We start from the raw sequence: 19884 nt of genomic DNA, 5'->3' as shown, positions 1-19884 counted from the left end.
CCAATCCGCGGACTTCCACACACACACACCCACACCCACACCCCACCCCCACCCCCACCCCCACACCCACACACACACACACACACACACACACACACACACACACACACACACACACACACACACACACACACACACACACACACACACACACACACACACACACTCCCAGCCAGGCTGCGGGTGTGTGTGTGTGTGTTTCGGGCTGGGTTTCGCAGTGTGTAATGGAAACAATTATTTTTTAATATTTTCTCTTGGCCTACAGATGAATAGATTTACTGAGCTATGGTCGGATTGGGTTTCCTTTATTCACCAGACACGTCCTCATTTCATAGAATTAACAAACTACTGATAACCTGTTCTATCACCAAGAGAAAAAGGTTGCTTGGTCTAATTACCAAAATATTGTAATGTATTGTTTGTGTGACCGTTATCACACCTGCAGGATTGTCCCTCACTCTGTCAATGATGCCTCTGTTACGAAACATCCCTTTTGCTATTGTATAAAGTTCATGGACATTGTATAAGATGCACATCAGAAAAAAAGAGGACAATGAGAAGGGGAGGGTTTCAATGTATACTGTTGTTATATTGCAAATGTCTACTACTCCCTGTAACTAAGTATATTTCATTGCAACTGTTGAATGAAGTCAAAAAGGGAAACGCTGGAGTTTAACAGTCAAAGGAGTAGGTATGAAGAATAGTGTGTTTATCCAGTTTCTGTTTGGGACTATGGAATATAAACTAAATACATTTTATTTGTGTTTTTGTAGGTTTGCATTCCTGCTGTTGAAAATCCAAGGAATGCAATTACAGTACTTTTTACTCTGTGTTGCAGAAGGACAACAAATAATAGCTTATCTGTTAGCCTACTCTTTTATGTTCAGTATCAATGTGGGTTGTCTTGTCACCATTACATGTGATTAAAACACAATGCGTGTATTTGAGTTGCATGGTTTGACCCAAATGAATTCCAATCAAAAGGTAAATCAAAAGATTAAAAGCTGGTCCGTCTGAGCGCTGGCAAGATGTTTAATAAATATTCAAACTCAAGTATGAACACTAGTGTGTAGGAACTTTTTTAAATACATTTTCCACAGCACATGTGATTTTCTGGTCTAGAAACGTTATTTTCTTGCAGTGTGACTTCATTTGTAATATTGTTTAGCCTGTTATTCCTTCAATGTGTCTGTATATAGTGCACCATCAAACAACCATGGGACCCCTGAGCTAACCTACACCTACTCCAAAAAGAACTGTTACAGAAAGTAAACAGGAAAGCGATAGAAATGTCTGATCCATCTCACCGCTCCCGCTGCTCTGGTTGCTGCTGATGATCTGCAGCCTCCACTGAGCCTCGGCGGTGCGTTTGGATAACCTCTGCAGACGAGCCGCAAAAGTCTCCGCCGTTATGGAGCATCCGAGACCCTCCGTGGCCTCCTTCCCCTCCTCCACACTCATGCCCTCCAACCCTTCCTTCAGCAGCTTCAAAAAGCCCGTCATGGCCGTCACGTCAGCCAGGAACCCCCTGCAGCCCTGGATGAAGTGTCCCAGCTCCAGGTGATTACATTTAGGCAGCTTCTGCTTCTCTTTATCCGTCCTCTCTTTAGCTCCCAGTTCTTCCTCTGTGTTTCTAGTTTCTGATAAGCATTCAGACTGAGATGCATTCCCCTTGAGAGGGCTGGAGTTTGAGTCTTTGTGGATGTGTGGGGAGAAGTCGGCGGTGGAGAGGAAGAGAAGAGAGAAGATGTTCTCCAGGAGCTCCAGGCGGAGGATGGAGGGAACGGCCTGCAGGTGGAACTGACATTCAGACAGGAAGTGCTGGAACAGAAGAGGAAGACCTGGGAAACACGAGGATCAGAATGAAAAGAGGATCAGAATTAAGACTAAGACATACTTTATTAAGCCCAAAGAACACATTTAATCAAACAATTTTGAATGATCTAGATCAAGGATTTGTAATTTGCTCTCGAGATAATCTGTTAACTTTTGGTAAAACCAGAGTTTTTAAAAAGCATTTATTAACCTTCTTTTATCAGAAGCATTATTATCTTCTAAATTTATATATCTTTATTTATTTTAGTATTTCTAATATCCTTTAAAGTGGACCTATCATGCTATTTTTAGGCAATAGCATAGGTCTCAGATATCTACAAATATATAAAAAAACATGTCTATGAAGTGTTTTGCTCAAAATACCAAACAGATCACCCATTCTAGCCATGCCTCATATCCCTCTATTTCACTTCCTGTTTCTAAAGTGCTGTTTGGGGAATAAAGCTTTAAAATAAAAAAGGGGGGGGGGCTGAGCTCATGTGGGACCCGGCAGCTACTGTCTAAACTAAATACTGCCGTGATGAAACGCCATATCATGGATTATCAAGGATTCTCTCTGAAACAGTATGGAGCTCAAAGGCTTTCTCTCTTGCCGGTTATACCACAAGGTGAGTTCCTTTTTACTTCCTGCTTCTTCACACACATACTCTCTCCAGTACAGGTTAGCTCTGAGTGTTAGCCATGCTAATGTAAACAAAGACCATATTACGTCCAAAACAGTCGGGCATTGTTTCTGATAGCAACGTTTCTGATAGGGCCGTGGGTCCACATTTCAGATATTACGTCATATCGGACGCAAACCTGGATCAGCTCCGTTGTTCCCCGTTTTTAGAGATTTGGGTACGAAGGAAAAGAGAGAGCGTTTTATTTTCTGACGCTGCGTGAGTTCCCCGACACACCGGGGACACATCTTTATGTAGAAAAGACATCAAAAAGTGCATTTTGCATGATAGGTCCCCTTTAATGTATTTTTTTCCCAATAATATATAAATCTAAAAAATGTATTTTAAATAATTCAAATAATATTTAAAAATATTGGTTTTTCTTTTGATTGCAATGAGATTCTTTTTTAATAAAAGATACACATATTCTGTTCTACTATAAGTGTTTTTAAGATCTTGATTCAACACAACTACAAATAGTGTTCATTTAAAAACACTCAAAAGATAAGTGTCTGATTTTTTGTGCAAGCAACATTTTGATCAGCTAAACGTGCAGACAGCAAACTGAAACTTCCTCACAGGAAATGAAGACAGATCGTACCGTCTGAGGAAGCAGGAGTTTGCTTGTCTTCTGTTTCCGTGTCAGACGTCTGCTGCTGCACGGACTCACACTCGGCACAGTGAGAGTGTTTATGAGCGTTCACACACAGAGCGTAGACGGCATACTTCATGGCACAAAACCCCTGGAACAAAACGATGTTCCTCTGCACACCAGAACTCAGATTACTGACGGCCGCAGCGTCTTCTGCAGGGGGGGAAACACATTGTTCTGTTAGCAATTAGCTCCAAGGATAATCATTCAGACTGTAATACAGGGAATTATACCCTCACAAATTCATAAAGTATAATCGTAATGGAATATGGCCCACACCTGAAACTTGTATTGTACGTCCTAAATATATATATATATGTAGAAATTCAGTCAATTAAAGTTGAAAACAAGAAATCTTAGTTGATAAAAAAAAGTATTTGCACAACAGGCTTTTAAAAATAATGGTCCCTTATTATAATCAATGTGAGGCTTCTGTTTTAAGGAACGAGCTGCTAACACTTTTGTAAGAAACTAAATGAAGCCCTATGGAGAGCTGGGGTGTAGGCTGTTCTCTTTCTTAAAATGTCTATGCATTACATTAATGGTAGATGGACTGTACTTATATAGCGCTTTATCCAGTCTTTAAGACCCCTCAAAGCACTTTACATACTACATGTCGTTCACCCATTCATACAGAGCAGTGTACCTTACTCTAGGACCTAACATTCACACACCGTTGGCCATCGGGAGCAACTCAGGGTTAAGTATCTTGCCCAAGGATACATCGACATGTTGACTGCACGGGCTGGGATCGAACCCACAACCTTCTGGTTGAAAGACGACTGCACTCCGTCACAGCCAGTCGCCCCAATGCACAACAATATTTTATATTATTTCTAATGTTTTTCTACCTGTGTTTTTAATTCTTGTTTTTATGCAACATGACACTTAGTCAAATTCCTCGTACGTGTAAACCTACCTGGTAAAAAAACAGTTTCTGATTCAAGTTTGGAGCATTGGATTTTGCTAACCTATAACTTAAAGTGGACCTATCATGCTATATTTGAATAACATAGTGTAGGACCATACCTATATAAGACATATTTAAACTTTTTATTTTTCAAAATACCAAACAGATCATGCATTTTAGCCATTCCTCATTTCGCTCAATTTAACACTGTCTTTGCATGGGCTGATTCTGTGAGAACAGCACCATCTACAGGCCTGGCATATGTACTACAGCGTCTCCAGTGCTTTCCAACGGCAATGTCCGTGGCTGTCTCCTCCTGATTGGTGGAGTTGGCCCAATAGCCGTAGCGCCACTTCTGTGATGTCATAGAAGTTTTCAAATCTGGATCAGTCTGTATCAGATCCGTTGCAGCCCCTTTTTAAGAGATTTGGGTATGGAGGAAAATAGAGAGGGTTGTGTTTTCTGACTCTTGGTGAGTTCCCTGGAACACCGGGGACACATGTTCATGTAGAAAAGACGTACAAAAGTGCATTTTGCATGATAGGTCCCCTTTAACATATGAGGCAATATACATCACCTCAAGTGAGGGGCCCAGCCTTTCGTATATTTTTCTGTTTGTGGCCCTGAGTGAACAGTTTGGACCCCCCTGCTCTAATCAGGTTCATACACTTTTTCACCAATGATTTCTCCATGACCTTTACCTAATTTTCCATAAACAAAACAATTACTTTCTCAGCGGTACCTCTGAAAATGGTTTATTTTAACATGGAACAGGAAAATAAGGTCTGCATATGAAACATGTTGTGCCTATCTAAAACAAATCAAATAGCTTACTAGCTTCTACACGCTAAAGCCACTAAAATCTCTCACCAGCAAAACACCTCGTCAGTTAAATGACATTTTACGTTTCATTACTATACGATACAGTATTTATGATCATTATAGTATTACTACTTCGGCGATTAGATAAAATATAAATTATATTTGATGCAACTTTAGTTACATTTCCAAAACTTTGGGAAAAATATTGTTTTCCATAACTTTTCCAGGGCCTGGAATTAGCATTTTGAATTTCCACGAATTTTCCAGGTTTTTAATGACCGTAAGAACCCTGTCTAAGAGATGAAAAGAGGAGGGAGATGCTGACCTGGTGCAGGTGAGTTTGGCAGCTGCTGCAGCAGATCCAGTATCCTGCGCTCCTCAAACTGAGGAAGAGGAGTGAGAGAGTGCAGGATATAGAGAGCGGAGTGATGGTCCAGAGTGTGAAGCTGAGCCAGCAACGACTCCATGGAAATCCCTCTGTGCACAAACAGTTACCAAAGAAGGAATGATTCAATATTAAATCATTATGCATCATATTCTGGCTTTTTAAAAACAGTAACACTAAGAACTATTAGAACATCTTTAAGAAAGGTGTTTATTGCAGCTGTATTAAGCCACATGTATCAAACTCAAGGCCCGGGGGCCAAATCAGGCCCTTGGTGGATTTAATTTCGGCCCGCAGGATAATTTCTAATTCCTATTAGATCTTGCCTGCCGGTATATTGCACGCACACCTTCACTCCATCCTGAGGGTCTCCTCAGCTCAGAGACTGAGCCCAAACATTGATGACCTTGCACCCAAGATGAGATGCCAAGTATCTGAGCTAGCATCACAGAGCAGCACACTGAGTTTAATGGATGTTTCCTTCTGCACTTTCTCTCTCAGGACAACAGGGCATGTTTGGTTTCTCTTTGAGGGAAATAGTTTTGTTGAAGCTGTTGTTGGCCTGTGGGAAAATGTAATCATAAGAAATGACTCTGGAGAAGCTGCAGATGAGAAATGAATGAACTGATTATTTAATGTTTAATGTTGTTTTTATAGGCAATCATTTAAGCTTTGTTAATTCCATGTTTAATATGTGCAATAAGTTCATTTCAATAAGTTCTGCAATAAACATTGAACCAGTCCGGCCCTCCACTAGCACCCATTTTTTTTATTTTGGCCCACTGTGTATTTGAGTTTGAGACCCCTGACCTATGCAATGCATCCAAATCAAACTTTATAAGATAAGAGGTACTTTATTGATCCCAATTCAGAAAGGTTTGTGTTGCAGCAGCAGAGAAAACTAAACAAAGGCACTGCATATATTCAGTTTATTATCAGTGACATAAACCGGAATTTAGGGAAGAAAAAAATGACATTATTTTATAAAATATTTTTTGAAAACGTCTTATTCTTATTTATTTTATGAAAATCAATAATGGCACTTTATAAACAAACATAGCAGAGCAGTTAAGGTCAAACTAAATATATATAGCTGTCATTTGGGGAGTTTTTCCCCTTTTTTAAACTGAAATAAAATATATACATTAAAATAAATACAAATAATTGACAGAGTAAACACACTGGCAATGAAAGGGTTAAAATTGTGTAAACTAATGCATTATTGGTTTCTATAATCAGGACTCAAATTGGAAAATGAATAAGAGTAATATTGAAATGTGGCAGACCTTTTCCACAGACATATTTTCCTCTAATGAAATTTTAAAAGGATTTACAAATAAATACAAATTAAGATGGGGTAAAAATTCAGTCAAGCTTAAAGAATAAAAACACAAACGCTTACGGATTGTTGTTTTTACACCATTCAAGGACTCCAAGCTGAGAGGACAACAGGTTGGAAAACTCCTGCAGAACGGAGTCATTGGCTGCAGCCTGAGACAGAGGGTTTGAGGAGAAGTTAATCACGTTATTAAGCTGTAAATGATCTGTATGTGTGGAGGTTTTATCAGACGTCTGACCTGCTCTCGGTGCAGGACGCTGAGCAGCGTTTGGGCGGCGCTCAGGCTGCGACACTGCGTCCATCCCAGGAGCAACAGCAGGCGGGAGAGAGGCTGAAACTCCAGCTGAAGTAAATCTCTCAGCGCAGAAAAGTCCTCGTGTTTGATCAGGTCCAGAGCCGTGATCTGCAGGAAGGAAACAAGGCCCAGGAGTTCAAAACTTTTAATCCCTATCTGATCAAATCAGATTTGGATTTTGGGGAGTTCAAAACCAAAAAACAGGATTAGGATCACTTTCATATCCGATCAGATCAGGAAATCCAATCCAAGCTTTAATCTGGATCAAATCTTCAAAATGGGTAGTTCAAACCAACAACACAGGATTGGGATCAGTTTCATCCCAAAAAACTGGATTATCCTGATCTCACCAGAGGGGTGGACTTCCAGTGGATTTCCAGAGCAAAATGTACTGTACCATTTATTTTAAAATATGTTTCAATTTAAATAAGATGGCAAAGTTTGTTAACTGAAATAATACACAATTTTTAGCCTTCATGGGAAATACATTTCATTTTTTGCTCACGTTTGTGGTGGCCTATTTTGTTTTCAACCAAATGTTGATGACATAAATGTTTATACTCATAAAAGTATCACAGCAAAGATTGTCAACCACAAATGTAATTTAGATTAAAGTAAAAATATCTTCAACAAAAAAAAAAGTCCATCATCTGTCATCACCTTTCAAATAAAAAAATATAATTAAACATTATAGATGTCTCTATCCGGATCGGATCGGATTGAGATTAAAAGTTTTGAACTCCTGGGCCCAAGTGATTACATGATTCAATTTCCTCACATGGCAGCAAATGCTCATACTCCCAAAACAGCAAATGGCTCATGTGATGAATTTCAATGTCAAAGGTGAAGCTGGTATTGACAAACACATCGAAAAAATTATCCCCTGACTTGGCATCTTTTATCTTCTCTTATATCTACAAATAAATATTATATATACATAGAGAATTCCACAAAATGTAGTATTAAAGCAAAGTATTATTTATACATCACTTAGAATCAGTAATATTTTTGTAAATCAATTTGACACTGCTTGATTTTGTACTGTATAATAATTCTCATGTTAAAGGTGGGGTAGGTAATTCACTTCAGAAACACTTGTTGTTATATTCCATGGAATGCTCTTAACATCCCGATAGCAATGAATACATTAAATGCTTTGACAATAAACAAAAATCATCTGTGGAAGCCGTAGTGCTGTAAAAAGCACGACCAATCATCTGAGCCGGCCCGGCTAAAGTAACTGGATGGCCTACCTGCCTGTCAGCCTTCCATCTGTGCACAAACTTATCTGGTGCCCTCATTGGTCATGTGCGCGTTCGTGTGTGTTGGGGGAGGGGCTCTGTGAGGAAGTCTGGGGGAAGGGGCAGATTCTTTCCGGTTGTGTATTTTCAAATTCTAGCGCACTCGAGCTGGTTTCTCCATTCTTACCTACCCCACCGTTAAGTTTTTGTATTATTGTTTTACACATTCGAATTAAATCTAATCAAATAAAAAGCTGTAACCATGGCTGACTAAATATTATGGCATGGGAACTATTAGCCAACATGATGATTAACGTCACTGTCAGGACTTATTAGGGAGTCATGATCGTTCTGGAAGAAGACTCTAGTCTGTACACTGTAGGTATTTGTAAACGTAAATAGTATTGCTAGTTAGAGTTTTCCTCACCAAGACCTGCTCCAGGAAGTGCTTCCCACTGCTCAGGCACTCGAAGTAAATGGTCTTCCAGATGGACGGGCGATCCTTGTGGCAACACAAACTGAGGGCCAGCTTCTCCGCTTCAGGAAGCTCCACTGAGAGAGGGATTTAAACAAGTATGAGGATCCATAACATTGATGACAAAGGGAAAGTGTTGGGAAAATACTGAATGTCCTCTTCCAATATCAGAGTAACAGTAAACAGGACTGTTTGAGGCATGTGATAGCTATGTGATTAACATGATGATTCAGCCTCTATGGAGAGAGACATATGACAAGCATGATCATTTCTGACGTGGAGCTAATCTGAAGTAAACATTGAATACTGCTTTCTATTCCTCCATCTTGTGACTGTGAAACTCCCTCTCTTGGATATCAGCATGTGAAGGACACTGTTCAGGAACTACTTGATGCTCTGTATGTGATGACTACTTCCATTCTGGAGAGGATCACAGATACATGGATCCTGAGATTCAAGCTCAAGCCGGGGAACAGTGATTATTAACAATTTTTAAGTATTCAGAAAAATACAGAATTTTGATATTTTGAGAAAAAGACTGAATTTTGAGAAAAAGTCTGAATTTTGGGATTTTGAGAAAAGTCTGAATTTTGAGAAAAAGTCAGAATATTGAGGAAAAAGTCATGATTTTCAGAAAAAAAATCAGAATTTTGATATTTTGAGAAAAAGTCAGAATTTGGGGATTTTGAGAAAAAGTCAGAATTTGGGGATTTTGAGAAAATGTCAGTATTTAGTACGTGACAGGATCTATGATTACTTAGAAGAACCGGTACTCCTCCATCTTGTGACTGAGTAACTCCCTCTCTTGGATATCAGCATGTGAAGGACACTGTTCAGGAACTAGTTGATGCTCTGTATGTGATGACTACTTCCATTCTGGAGAGGATCACAGATACATGGATCCTGAGATTCAAGCTCAAGCCGGGGACGAGTGAGATTTTTCCTAACAGAAATGCATAAGAGAGTTTTGCCTAGGACTTTAGGGCATGTATTTGCTGTGGGGATTTAAAAAAGTTCAGTAAAAATATGCATTTTCAAGCACACAACGCCCTTTTTATTTGTATTTTGAATTAATCATTGTGGTCTTCTTTCATATTTTCTTCCTATGTACAAACTATGCAGATTCAATTGAAAGAAAAATGGGAAAAACAGTACCCAAAAGGGTGAATATCTTAGTTTAAGTTGCTAAAACTGAAATAAAAACTAAGAAAACATGTTTTTTTATTACCAGGTCTGTGTACTAAAAGATACAATAGATAATACATTCATTCAGGCAAGCTCAAAATCACTAGTTAATCAACACTACTGTGTAAAATGCCTCATTAATGATCAACTGTGAAATCTAAATTTTGCCCACAGATCTTTAGAAATATGAAATCTATGCTGATGCTAACAAAACTGCAGAAGAGCAAGAGAAGATGTCACGCTTCGGTGACACCAAGTAAAAACTGCTGAGCGTTTGAAGCCACAGAAGGAGAAGTGTGAATACAAGAGGAAAAGAGATGATCGCAACATTTGAAGAAGTCAAAACCTCAGGCTATAAATATTATATATCTGTGAAACAAAAACCAGTTGAGAAGTGATTTATAGGAACATGCTTAAAGGTAGGGTAGGTAATTCACTTCAGAAACACTTTTTGTTATATTCCATGGAATGCTCTTAACATCCCGATAGCAATGAATATATTAAATGCTTTCACATTAAATACATTAAAAAATGTAATCTGTGGAAGCCGTGGCGCTGTAAAAAGCACGACCAATCATCTGAGCCGGCCCGGCTAAAATAACTGGATGGCCTACCTGCCTGTCAGCCTTCCATCTGTGCACAAACTTATCTCGTGCCATCATTGGTCATGTGTGCGTTCGTGTGTGTTGGAGGAGGGGCTCTGTGAGGAAGTCTGAAGGAAGGGGCAGATTTTTTCCGGTTGTGTATTTTCAAATTCTAGCGCACTCGAGCTGGTTTCTCCATTCTTACCTACCCTACCTTTAACATGAAGAGAGCTTAACGGGCAAAATGACCAACCAAGTCTCAGAAAAAAACGTGTAATAACTACGTTGGCCGACAGAACAAAACGTAGTATATTCACAAATAACCCCCTCAAGACGTGACATGGATACAATATTTTGTAAAAGAAAACATGGAGCTCAAATAATCTTCGTAATATCTATCAAACTATGGATCCTACACATCCACTGGACGTAGATTCTAAAAGTACAATGTAAACTTATCGCTAGAAACGTAATCCAAAAGCATTTTAACGGCCAAACTATCAACAATTTAGGATTTTCCACGAAAAAACCCAAACATCTGCCTCCCAGTACAAATCCGGACTGCTCAGTATTGAACTCGTTAAATCTCAGCTAAAACTCACCTCTTTGCATTGGCTTTTAATACTAGTCGAGCTTAACATTTTTATATTTGTATGTGTTTTTATGTCTCTAGTTATTGTGCTTTTTATCTTATTTTTTTATTATTTTACTCCTATCGTGTTAATTTATATTTGTTATAATGAAGTTCAACCAGGAAGACTCAATTTCTCATTCATTTGCTATGTCTATGTTACTACTCCCTCTCATCTCAATAAGTGATCGGGGGCGTCACTCCCCAGTTTAACCAATCATTTCGCTCTATTCTCACAAGCCTATCACAGCGCTCCGCTAAACCTTTAAGTCTGCTCCCCCCTCTGACAGCTGTCATTTCAGGTGACTCGACGAAACCTCCTCCACCCCTTTTCACCTCCTGTCCCTCTGAATCCAGGGTCAAGCTAAGCCCCTCCCCTTCAGACCGAACCCAACTATCCATTCACCATCACCAGGGTCAAGCTAAGCCCCTCCCCTTCAGACCAACCCCAACCATCCATTCACCACCAGGGTCAAGCTAAGCCCCTCCCCTTCAGACCAACCCCAACCATCCATTCACCACCAGGTTCAAGCTAAGCCCCTCCCCTTCAGACCGAACCCAACTATCCATTCACCACCACCAGGGTCAAACTAAGCCACTCCCCTTCAGACCAACCCCAACCATCCATTCACCACCAGGTTCAAGCTAAGCCACTCCCCTTCAGACCGACCCCAACTATCCATTCACCACCACCAGGGTCAAGCTAAGCCCCTCCCCTTCAGACCGACCCCAACCATCCGTTCACCACCACCAGGGTCAAGCTAAGCCACTCCCCTTCAGACCGACCCCAACCATCCGTTCACCACCACCAGGGTCAAGCTAAGCCCCTCCCCTTCAGACCGACCCCAACTATCCATTCACCACCACCAGGGTCAAGCTAAGCCACTCCCCTTCAGACCGACCCCAACTATCCATTCACCACCACCAGGGTCAAGCTAAGCCCCTCCCCTTCAGACCGACCCCAACTATCCATTCACCACCACCAGGGTCAAACTAAGCCCCTCCCCTTCAGACCGACCCCAACTATCCATTCACCACCACCAGGGTCAAGCTAAGCCCCTCCCCTTCAGACCGACCCCAACTATCCATTCACCACCACCAGGGTCAAGCAAAGCCGCTCGGTTCTCCCCTCCCGAATGATACTCCTGCACAACGGGGCCTAATCGCCAAAACTCCATTACATTCATTTGGGTATTCCTGGCAATAAATATGTATTCTTACATCAAAACCGTCTCTCCTGATTGAACTGAGGTTGTTTTAAATGTGCTATATAAGTAAATAAAGATTGAGATTTATTTCCAGATTAAAATGTCTTCCTCTGTACTTTGAGTTTGAGGCTTAACGGCCACATCACTGATTCATGCTGAGATTTGAGTTTTAGTTTTAGTTTGAGTAGGTAGGTGCAATCCTGATGAAAACTTAAGTCAAAGAAGGGAAATGTTTACATGTAATTTACAAATAACAATGTGTATTCATTTAAATACACTACTGTTTATATTATATTATATTATATTATATTTATTACAGGTCAAACATCATTTTATTACAGCGTTATATTTTGACATCGTCGTAAATATTTGTATTTTATCTTGTCATTATTTTTTATTTCCATACACTTTGGTTCAATTTGTACATTTTAACTTTAACTTCCCTATGTTTAAATTATTATTTCTTTTTCATTTCCTTATATTCTTTCTTGATTTATTAGTTTTTATAATATTGTAGTTCAACTTTAACTTCTCTGTTTATATAATTTTACTTCATTTTACATTTAATCAATTCATTTAGATATCATTTATTTATTATTAATTTATATATATTTAAAAAAAGGAATCAACTCAAAAATGTGTGTGTTTATCAAAATGTCTTCCACTCTACCTTGAGTTAGAGGGGCGCTCCTCAGCAGGTGGTCCCTCTGGAGCCTCAGGGCGACGGAGCAGTACACGGAGACAAGGTCGTCCCCCTGAGGGCGGAGCAGCGAGCCCAGGACCCTCTCCTCCTTCAGGGGCCCGTCTCTGGCACCCCACAGGGCCTCGCAGAGGGCCTCCAGCTGACCCCCGCCCGCCCTCCTGGAGCTCCACGGCATCACGGACAACACGGAGTACATTTCCTCCACAAACTGCTCCACCTTCTCAGGCCGAGACTCCGGTTTCCTCAGCTGCTGCAGCAGGTGTTGGATGAAGGTGAGCTGCAGCGGACGCTCCTCTGAGGAACACTGGGAGAGGGGGAAATAATAATAATAATAATAATATAATAATAATAATAATAATAATAATAATTCATTCTGTTTAGAAGCTTTTCAAAGCACCAGAGTACACCTTACAATTCATAAAATATTCTAAGGTTTAAGATTTTACAAAAGGACTGTAACAGGATTCACATGGAATGAAATGTTGGCCATGAGGGTTGTGCAACAGGTCGCCGTCAGTCTGTGCGTCTGTGTTCAAACGGTGCATGAGTGATGATATGTGAATGTATTTTAATGTTTATTATGTTTGTATATGTACAAGTATGTGGAACTGCAGGACGGAGTCCAGAACAAATGTCCTTACGGGGACAATAAAGTATATCGTATCGTATATCGTATCTTATAAAACGGACAAGTCAAATCAAGCAATCTGATTGGTTCTTAGCCGTGATATAATGAGCGTAGATCGCGGGTAGAATTGTAGTTACTTTTCACAACAAGTCAGTATCCCTCCGCGTCTGAGAAAAGCTACAACCGTTACAACTGTTACATTACGTCCGTTAAAAAACTAACTAACTAACAAAGCTTAAGATGGAAACATGTAAGGGATAATGTGCAGCAAGGACTTATTGACCGTTGTGAAGGACGCTCACATCTGCAGAAAGAAGTCCGGTCGATTTAACTGTATACAGTTTGGCTGAAAAGCAAAATGCATGCAGTTTGCTTTTCAAACTGGGACAAGCAAACAGCGGAGAAGTAACGGGGCAGAAACCCTCCTTTTTACGCAGCGGTCCAGACATAGACATCAAACGGCAAAACATATTCAGTGTGCAGTTCCTTTGGCATTAGGGCAGGGACATCTAGATACTCTCCGAGGTTTGACATAATGAATTGTGCTACTTTTAAAGCAAGCAACGATGTTTTCAAATCTGTAATCAAAAAGGTCCGCAAAAACGCTATTGAAGCAGTTCCTGCCGTTGCTACGTTAGTTCAAACGGTAACAACGTTTCGCGTCGGGCCACGCCCCTTAACTGTGATATAATGACCATATACCACGGCCTGTCGTGAGCTATTGCTTAAGTATATCGTATCGTATGAAGGGAAACGGACAAATAGACAAAACATAGTGGTATTTTTCCACTACACATAATCCCATTTTTAAATCTTCACATTCATATAATCAACTTATAATAAATGCAACCAACATATGCTTAAATCATATCTTACACTATCTTCTAATAAATACAATTAGTTATGTTTATTTAACCTGAAACACAAATGAAGGGGACTCTTCATTTAACATGATTGCAAAAAAACAAAAATGATTAGTAGCTAAAAGTAAAAAAGAAAGAATATGCACACACGTTAATAAAAGAGACATAATTTCTATTTCCACTCTTTGCATATTACTTTATAAAGTTTTAATCCGTTTTTGTTGCTTTAAAAAGTTATAATATGTCTATCTTTACCTGTAAGAAATGTGCTAAGGTCTGGGCGAGTCTGGGCTTCTTCTTCTCCAGTAACGTCCGCAGGCAGGACTCGACCGTGGCGTCTGTTGACCTTTGACCCTCCGGAGGTTTTTGCTCCGACTGCGAGTTCAGAAAGGCCCGGTGCAACTCCTGCAAAAAGATGTCAGACTAAAGTCACCATTTCAACAGTCACGCTACTCCCCAAAACACAGCATGTGAAATCATCTGCATGCACTCGGCCGGTGTGAACACACAGTATGATTGTTTCTCAGTCAATTTAATGGTTAAGCGTTTTATTATCTGGTTTTCACTATTTCATTTTCAACAGTAGACGCCAGTTGTTAAATGATTAAATGGTGAGAACCTTGAGGGCAGTCTCTGGTATGTTTTCTGAGCCGAGTTCCTCCAGGAGCAGCAGGAACTCCAGCTCTCTCCTGACGTCCGGAGGAACCTGAAGAGGACAGTAAACAACAACAATTGCATTTATGAACTTTATTCGTAAAGAATCTTAAAGGTCACTTATCCTGCTATTTTTAGGCAATAGCAGAGGTCTCAGATATATAAGAATATATAAAAAACAGGTCTATGAAGTGTTTTGCTCAAAATACCAAACAGATCACCCATTCTAGCCATGCCTCATATCCCTTTATTTCACTTCCTGTTTCTAAAGTGCTGATTTGGGGTATAAAGCTTTTAAAAATGTAAATATTGATAAAAATAAAAAAGTAGGGGGCTGAGCTCATGGGGGACCCGGCAGCTACTGTCTAAACTAAATACTGCCGTGATGAAACGCCATATCATGGATTATCAAGGATTATCTCTGAAACAGTATGGAGCTCAAAGGCTTTCTCTCTTGCCGGTTATACCACAAGGTGAGTTCCTTTTTACTTCCTGCTTCTTCACACACATGCTCTCCAGTACAGGTTAGCTCTGAGTGTTAGCGATGCTAATGTAAACACCGACCATATTACGTCCAAAACAGTCGGGCATTGTTTCTGATAGCAACGTTTCTGATAGGGCCGTGGGTCCACATTTCAGATATTACGTCATATCGGACGCAAATCTGGATCAGCTCCGTTGTACCCCCGTTTTTAGAGATTTGGGTACGGAGGTACACATCTTTATGTATAAAAGACATCAAAAAGTGCACGTTGCATGATAGGTCCCCTTTAAATACAAGAAATGCAGCTCGAAGTGCTTCAAACTTAAGGAGAATGAACATAAAAGAAAGGGATAAAAATGCCATAATTAATGGAAAATAAAACAGTTGATAAAAAAGCTAAATATTAAAAGTGCAACTCATTTACAGCATGAATCAATAATTGATAAATCAATAAAGAAACGGCAGCAGCTCTCTCTTACTCTTGTCTCATACTTTTTTCTACATCAGTGGTAAACATGTAAGAGTAGATGCATCGTGTCAGTGTGTGGATTCTGGTTCAGGAGTATTTTCACACCGTTCATATTCACGACATGTCTGCTTTTTAAAAAGCACAGGGCACATTTTCAAGACAGATTTCCTGATTGCAAGAACGATTTACTTCCAAATAAGATAACTCGAATACCAGAAATATAGTTTTAGTTTAACATGAAGAAATAAAACAAAAGAGAGAGAGAGAGAGCTTGATTTGTATATATATTGATATTGATATTTGTATAGTGTTACCTGCTCGTCTGTCCATTTCTCCAACACCTGAAGCCAAAACCAAGCCAGTTTGTGCGGACTGCCCACAGACTCCCATCTGCAAAATAAACATAGTCATTAAATATAAAGCAACAAACAAGTATACGCACAATTGTAATATTTGGGTTTTTAGCAGGCCTAATAACGAGGGGTGTCAGAATTAAATCAATCCGGATCGGCTTTAAGATCATTTTTAAATGTATGTTTTTATTCTGACTAATAAAAACTATTTGCTCTTAAACATGTTATCATTTTACACTAGTGTAAAATTATTACTGTATACACTTATATAGTAAACAATAGGAGGTCTATTTAAAAAAAATAATAAATAGTTTTTATAATTCCATTTAAATGTCTGCAAGAGCCTGGAAAAAGTGCTCAAAAGTGCTTTTTATGAGTTGAGTTAAATGTATTTGATCGTGCTAAATGTTCATGTGATATCGCCCTCATCAATGCTCCAGGGAAAAGTGCTTCGTGTTTAGATTTAAAAAAAGAATTCACACAAAAGGAGCACCCTTATGTCTTGTGGTTGTGAACATGCAGCAGCACTGTGACTCACTTTAAGTTGTACGGGTGGCTGACGATGGCTTTTATTATGTCTCGCAGTTTCTCTGAGAGCCCCCCCGTGGAGCTGACCAGCTGAGGGACGCAGGCGTTGGCCAGCTCCCACTCCCCGTGCTGCAGGCATCTCTTAAAATACTCAAACAGCTCCTGCAGGGAGGTCTCTGCCTCGCAGCCGAAGGGATGCATGACCACTGTCACTGAGACCCTCCTCCAATCCGCTCAGCCGTCACAAGTGGACACGCTCCGTCACTGCCATGAAGCCCAGCGGGAGACTCGAGCTTCGTTCACCTGAAAAAGAGACAAGTAATAACAATGGTGAAAAAAGTGCTGAGACAATAAGAACAATTTCAAAATCAACTTTATTGTCAATCTTTCAGTTTGTGTGTACAGACAGAGAGATCGAAATACCGTTTCCCACAATCCAGAATACAAAAATACAAATATATATATCCTATATATACACAATCAAAAGAAACATTTATACATCTGCACACATTAAGATCTAAATAAAAGCACAACAATCAATATATACAAAATAACAGTCACTTCAAAATCTTTAATCCAAGGTACCTCCGGCCCCATTTGAAGCACTTGCAATTCAAAAGGTCTCGTTTAAAAACTGTTGTAAATACTAAACGGCCTTTTCTCTCTCTTTTATTCTTTAGACGTAAAAACTGAATTTAAATAAACCCACTTTTAATGCATTTTATTCTTGTTTTGTTTTACAGCGTTAAATCGAATCAATATGTGTTTGATTGGTGTTTTTCGGTTGGCTACAAATGCATAGATTACTTGATTTTAAAGTCAATAATTATATATACATCATTAATTATTTGTCCTCAAATAATCATGCACAGAATTAGGGAAGCTGAAAAATGTAATCATAAGAAATGACTCTGGAGAAGCTGCAGATAGAGCCATAAGAAATGAATGAACTGATTATTTAATGTTTAATGTTGTTTTTATAGGCAATCATTTAAGCTTTGTTAGTTCCAGGTTTAATATGTGCAATAAGTTCATTTCAATAAGTTCTGCAATAAACATTGAACCAGTCCGGCCCTCGAATAGTACCCATTTTTTAATTTTGGCCCACTGTGTATTTGAGTTTGACACCCCTGCCCTAACCCTTTGTTTCATAAACATGCACACTCCTCTCAAATCACATTGAGCTGGTTCTCTGCTTATCTTTGCCTTTTATATAATAATAAACAGGAAGGATGTTGTTTCTGGATAATCAGATTCTAAAACTCATTAAGTATGATTCCTTTTAGGAGTTGGATTACTTTCAAATGTATTTCCTTATACTTCTACACACAATAAGTCCTGTTTGGCAGTATAAGTAAACAATACAACGTATGTAGTGTTTGATTGTACATGTCATCCAAGTATTACAGTAATGCAGTCAGTACATGTTTTACAGCATACTTGATTATATTTCATCATTACCTAACACCTTTATGTATACAGAGTTTGACAAACACACATATTTTAGACACTTTCAGTTTCAACATCTCTAATATAGGTTTGCTTTTTAAATGTAATACATGATTACAGAGGCAAACAAACATAATACAGAATGTAAGCCTATGCATAGAATATTTGAAACTCATTTTATTGAACTAGACAGAGGATGTTGAAAGTCAATAAAAAAACACATCGATCGACACATTTTTCCTATTTTTCATCTGTACCTTTAATTGCCTGTGCAAACAAATAACGCAAGATACAAAATCAATAATAACAGAAGTCTAGTGAGCTGCTGTAGTGACTTTAACTACGCTATTTAGTTAAATACACTTTTAAAATGTCAATATTTATATCGTTTCTTCTCAGATTTGACAGCTGTCTTATGTCACAGGATAGCATTAGCATTAGCTTACATTCTTGCTGACTGGCTGAATGCGAAACATTAAGTTAGCTAACATCCGTAACAGACTTTAGAAACACACACACATCATGAACAAGTTAGCGAGTATTTAATAAAGTTACTTACTCATTTCTTTGTGTCGTTTTGCCCCAAAACGGAGGACTATTTACACTCCTGCTATCTCTGCTGTTGTGCTAGGAGGCTAGCTGCATGTTAGTGAAGGTCATGTGACCAAACCAGCTGATTGTCGAACGCCGGTTGGTCAACGGTTGGCACGAGGTGGGCGTTTTCTTCTGCTACTGCTGCTTTTAGGGACTGTCGGAAACACCACTATCCAAATAGGAGGACACAAAACAAACCGTGTATAACATCTGAGTTTTATTTAATCTGACAAACAGATGTCGGTAGGAGTATGAAGAAATGCACTGTATGTAGAAGAATATATTTTACATTTTATTTAATGTATTAAATGTTATAGAATTAGGATAAAAAAGTGATTTTACTTGAGTAAAAGGTGTAATGCTAAAATCACAGATATAGATTCCTTCATTCAAATCTTACTTAAGCATAGGTGGAAGTACTTTTACTCAAGTACAGTACGTAAGTGCCATTTTGATATACTTGTACTTTCCTTGAGTATTTCCATTTTAAGTTACTTTACTACTCCACTACAGTTCAGAGGTAAATGGTGTACTTTTACTCCACTAAATGTATTTAATCCCTTTAGTTACTTTACAGATCTGGATGAATGAGTGTTAAATCCGACTTTAGTTCCACCTGGATTAAATCCACAAGCTACCCTGCAGTATACAAAGTCATTTAAACTAGCTGCACCTTTACCAGCTTTGAGAACACTTTAATGATCAATCATTATAAAACATATCATATATATTATTCTGAAATGGACCAATCTGCACAATGACTACCTTTACTGTCGCTACTTTAACTATATTTTGATGATAATACTTTTCTACTTTTACTTGAGTAACATTTTGAATGCAGGACTTTGACTTGTAACAGAGTATTCCTACACTCTAGTACTTCTATCTTTACTTAAGTACAAGATCTGACTACTTCTACTTTTACTCAAGTACA

General features: G+C 39.0%; 1 protein-coding gene across 1 annotated transcript in view; it reads right to left on the bottom strand.

The window, feature by feature from the left end:
• zfyve26 (zinc finger, FYVE domain containing 26) overlaps window positions 1–19041 on the bottom strand; it is a 39765-nt gene extending 20724 nt beyond the window's left edge. Inside the window, exons 1-12 of the mRNA XM_079640860.1 lie at window positions 18916–19041; window positions 16918–17210; window positions 16341–16416; window positions 15039–15125; window positions 14675–14824; window positions 12896–13232; window positions 8570–8694; window positions 6845–7009; window positions 6670–6758; window positions 5208–5359; window positions 3100–3303; window positions 1246–1841 (exon numbers count right to left, since the gene is read on the bottom strand). Coding sequence (XP_079496986.1) covers window positions 1246–1841; window positions 3100–3303; window positions 5208–5359; window positions 6670–6758; window positions 6845–7009; window positions 8570–8694; window positions 12896–13232; window positions 14675–14824; window positions 15039–15125; window positions 16341–16416; window positions 16918–17108 — 2172 coding nt within the window. The 5' untranslated portion in view covers window positions 17109–17210; window positions 18916–19041. The remainder of the gene's footprint in view (window positions 1–1245; window positions 1842–3099; window positions 3304–5207; window positions 5360–6669; window positions 6759–6844; window positions 7010–8569; window positions 8695–12895; window positions 13233–14674; window positions 14825–15038; window positions 15126–16340; window positions 16417–16917; window positions 17211–18915) is intronic.
• Window positions 19042–19884: the final 843 nt, after the last annotated feature.

This window comes from Notothenia rossii (assembly GCF_949606895.1).
Source record: "Notothenia rossii genome assembly, chromosome: 7".
In the NCBI taxonomy this organism is placed as follows: Eukaryota; Metazoa; Chordata; class Actinopteri; order Perciformes; family Nototheniidae; genus Notothenia; species Notothenia rossii.
The sequence above is the reverse complement of the archived record's forward strand: the minus strand, read 5'-3'. Positions and strand labels throughout refer to the sequence as shown.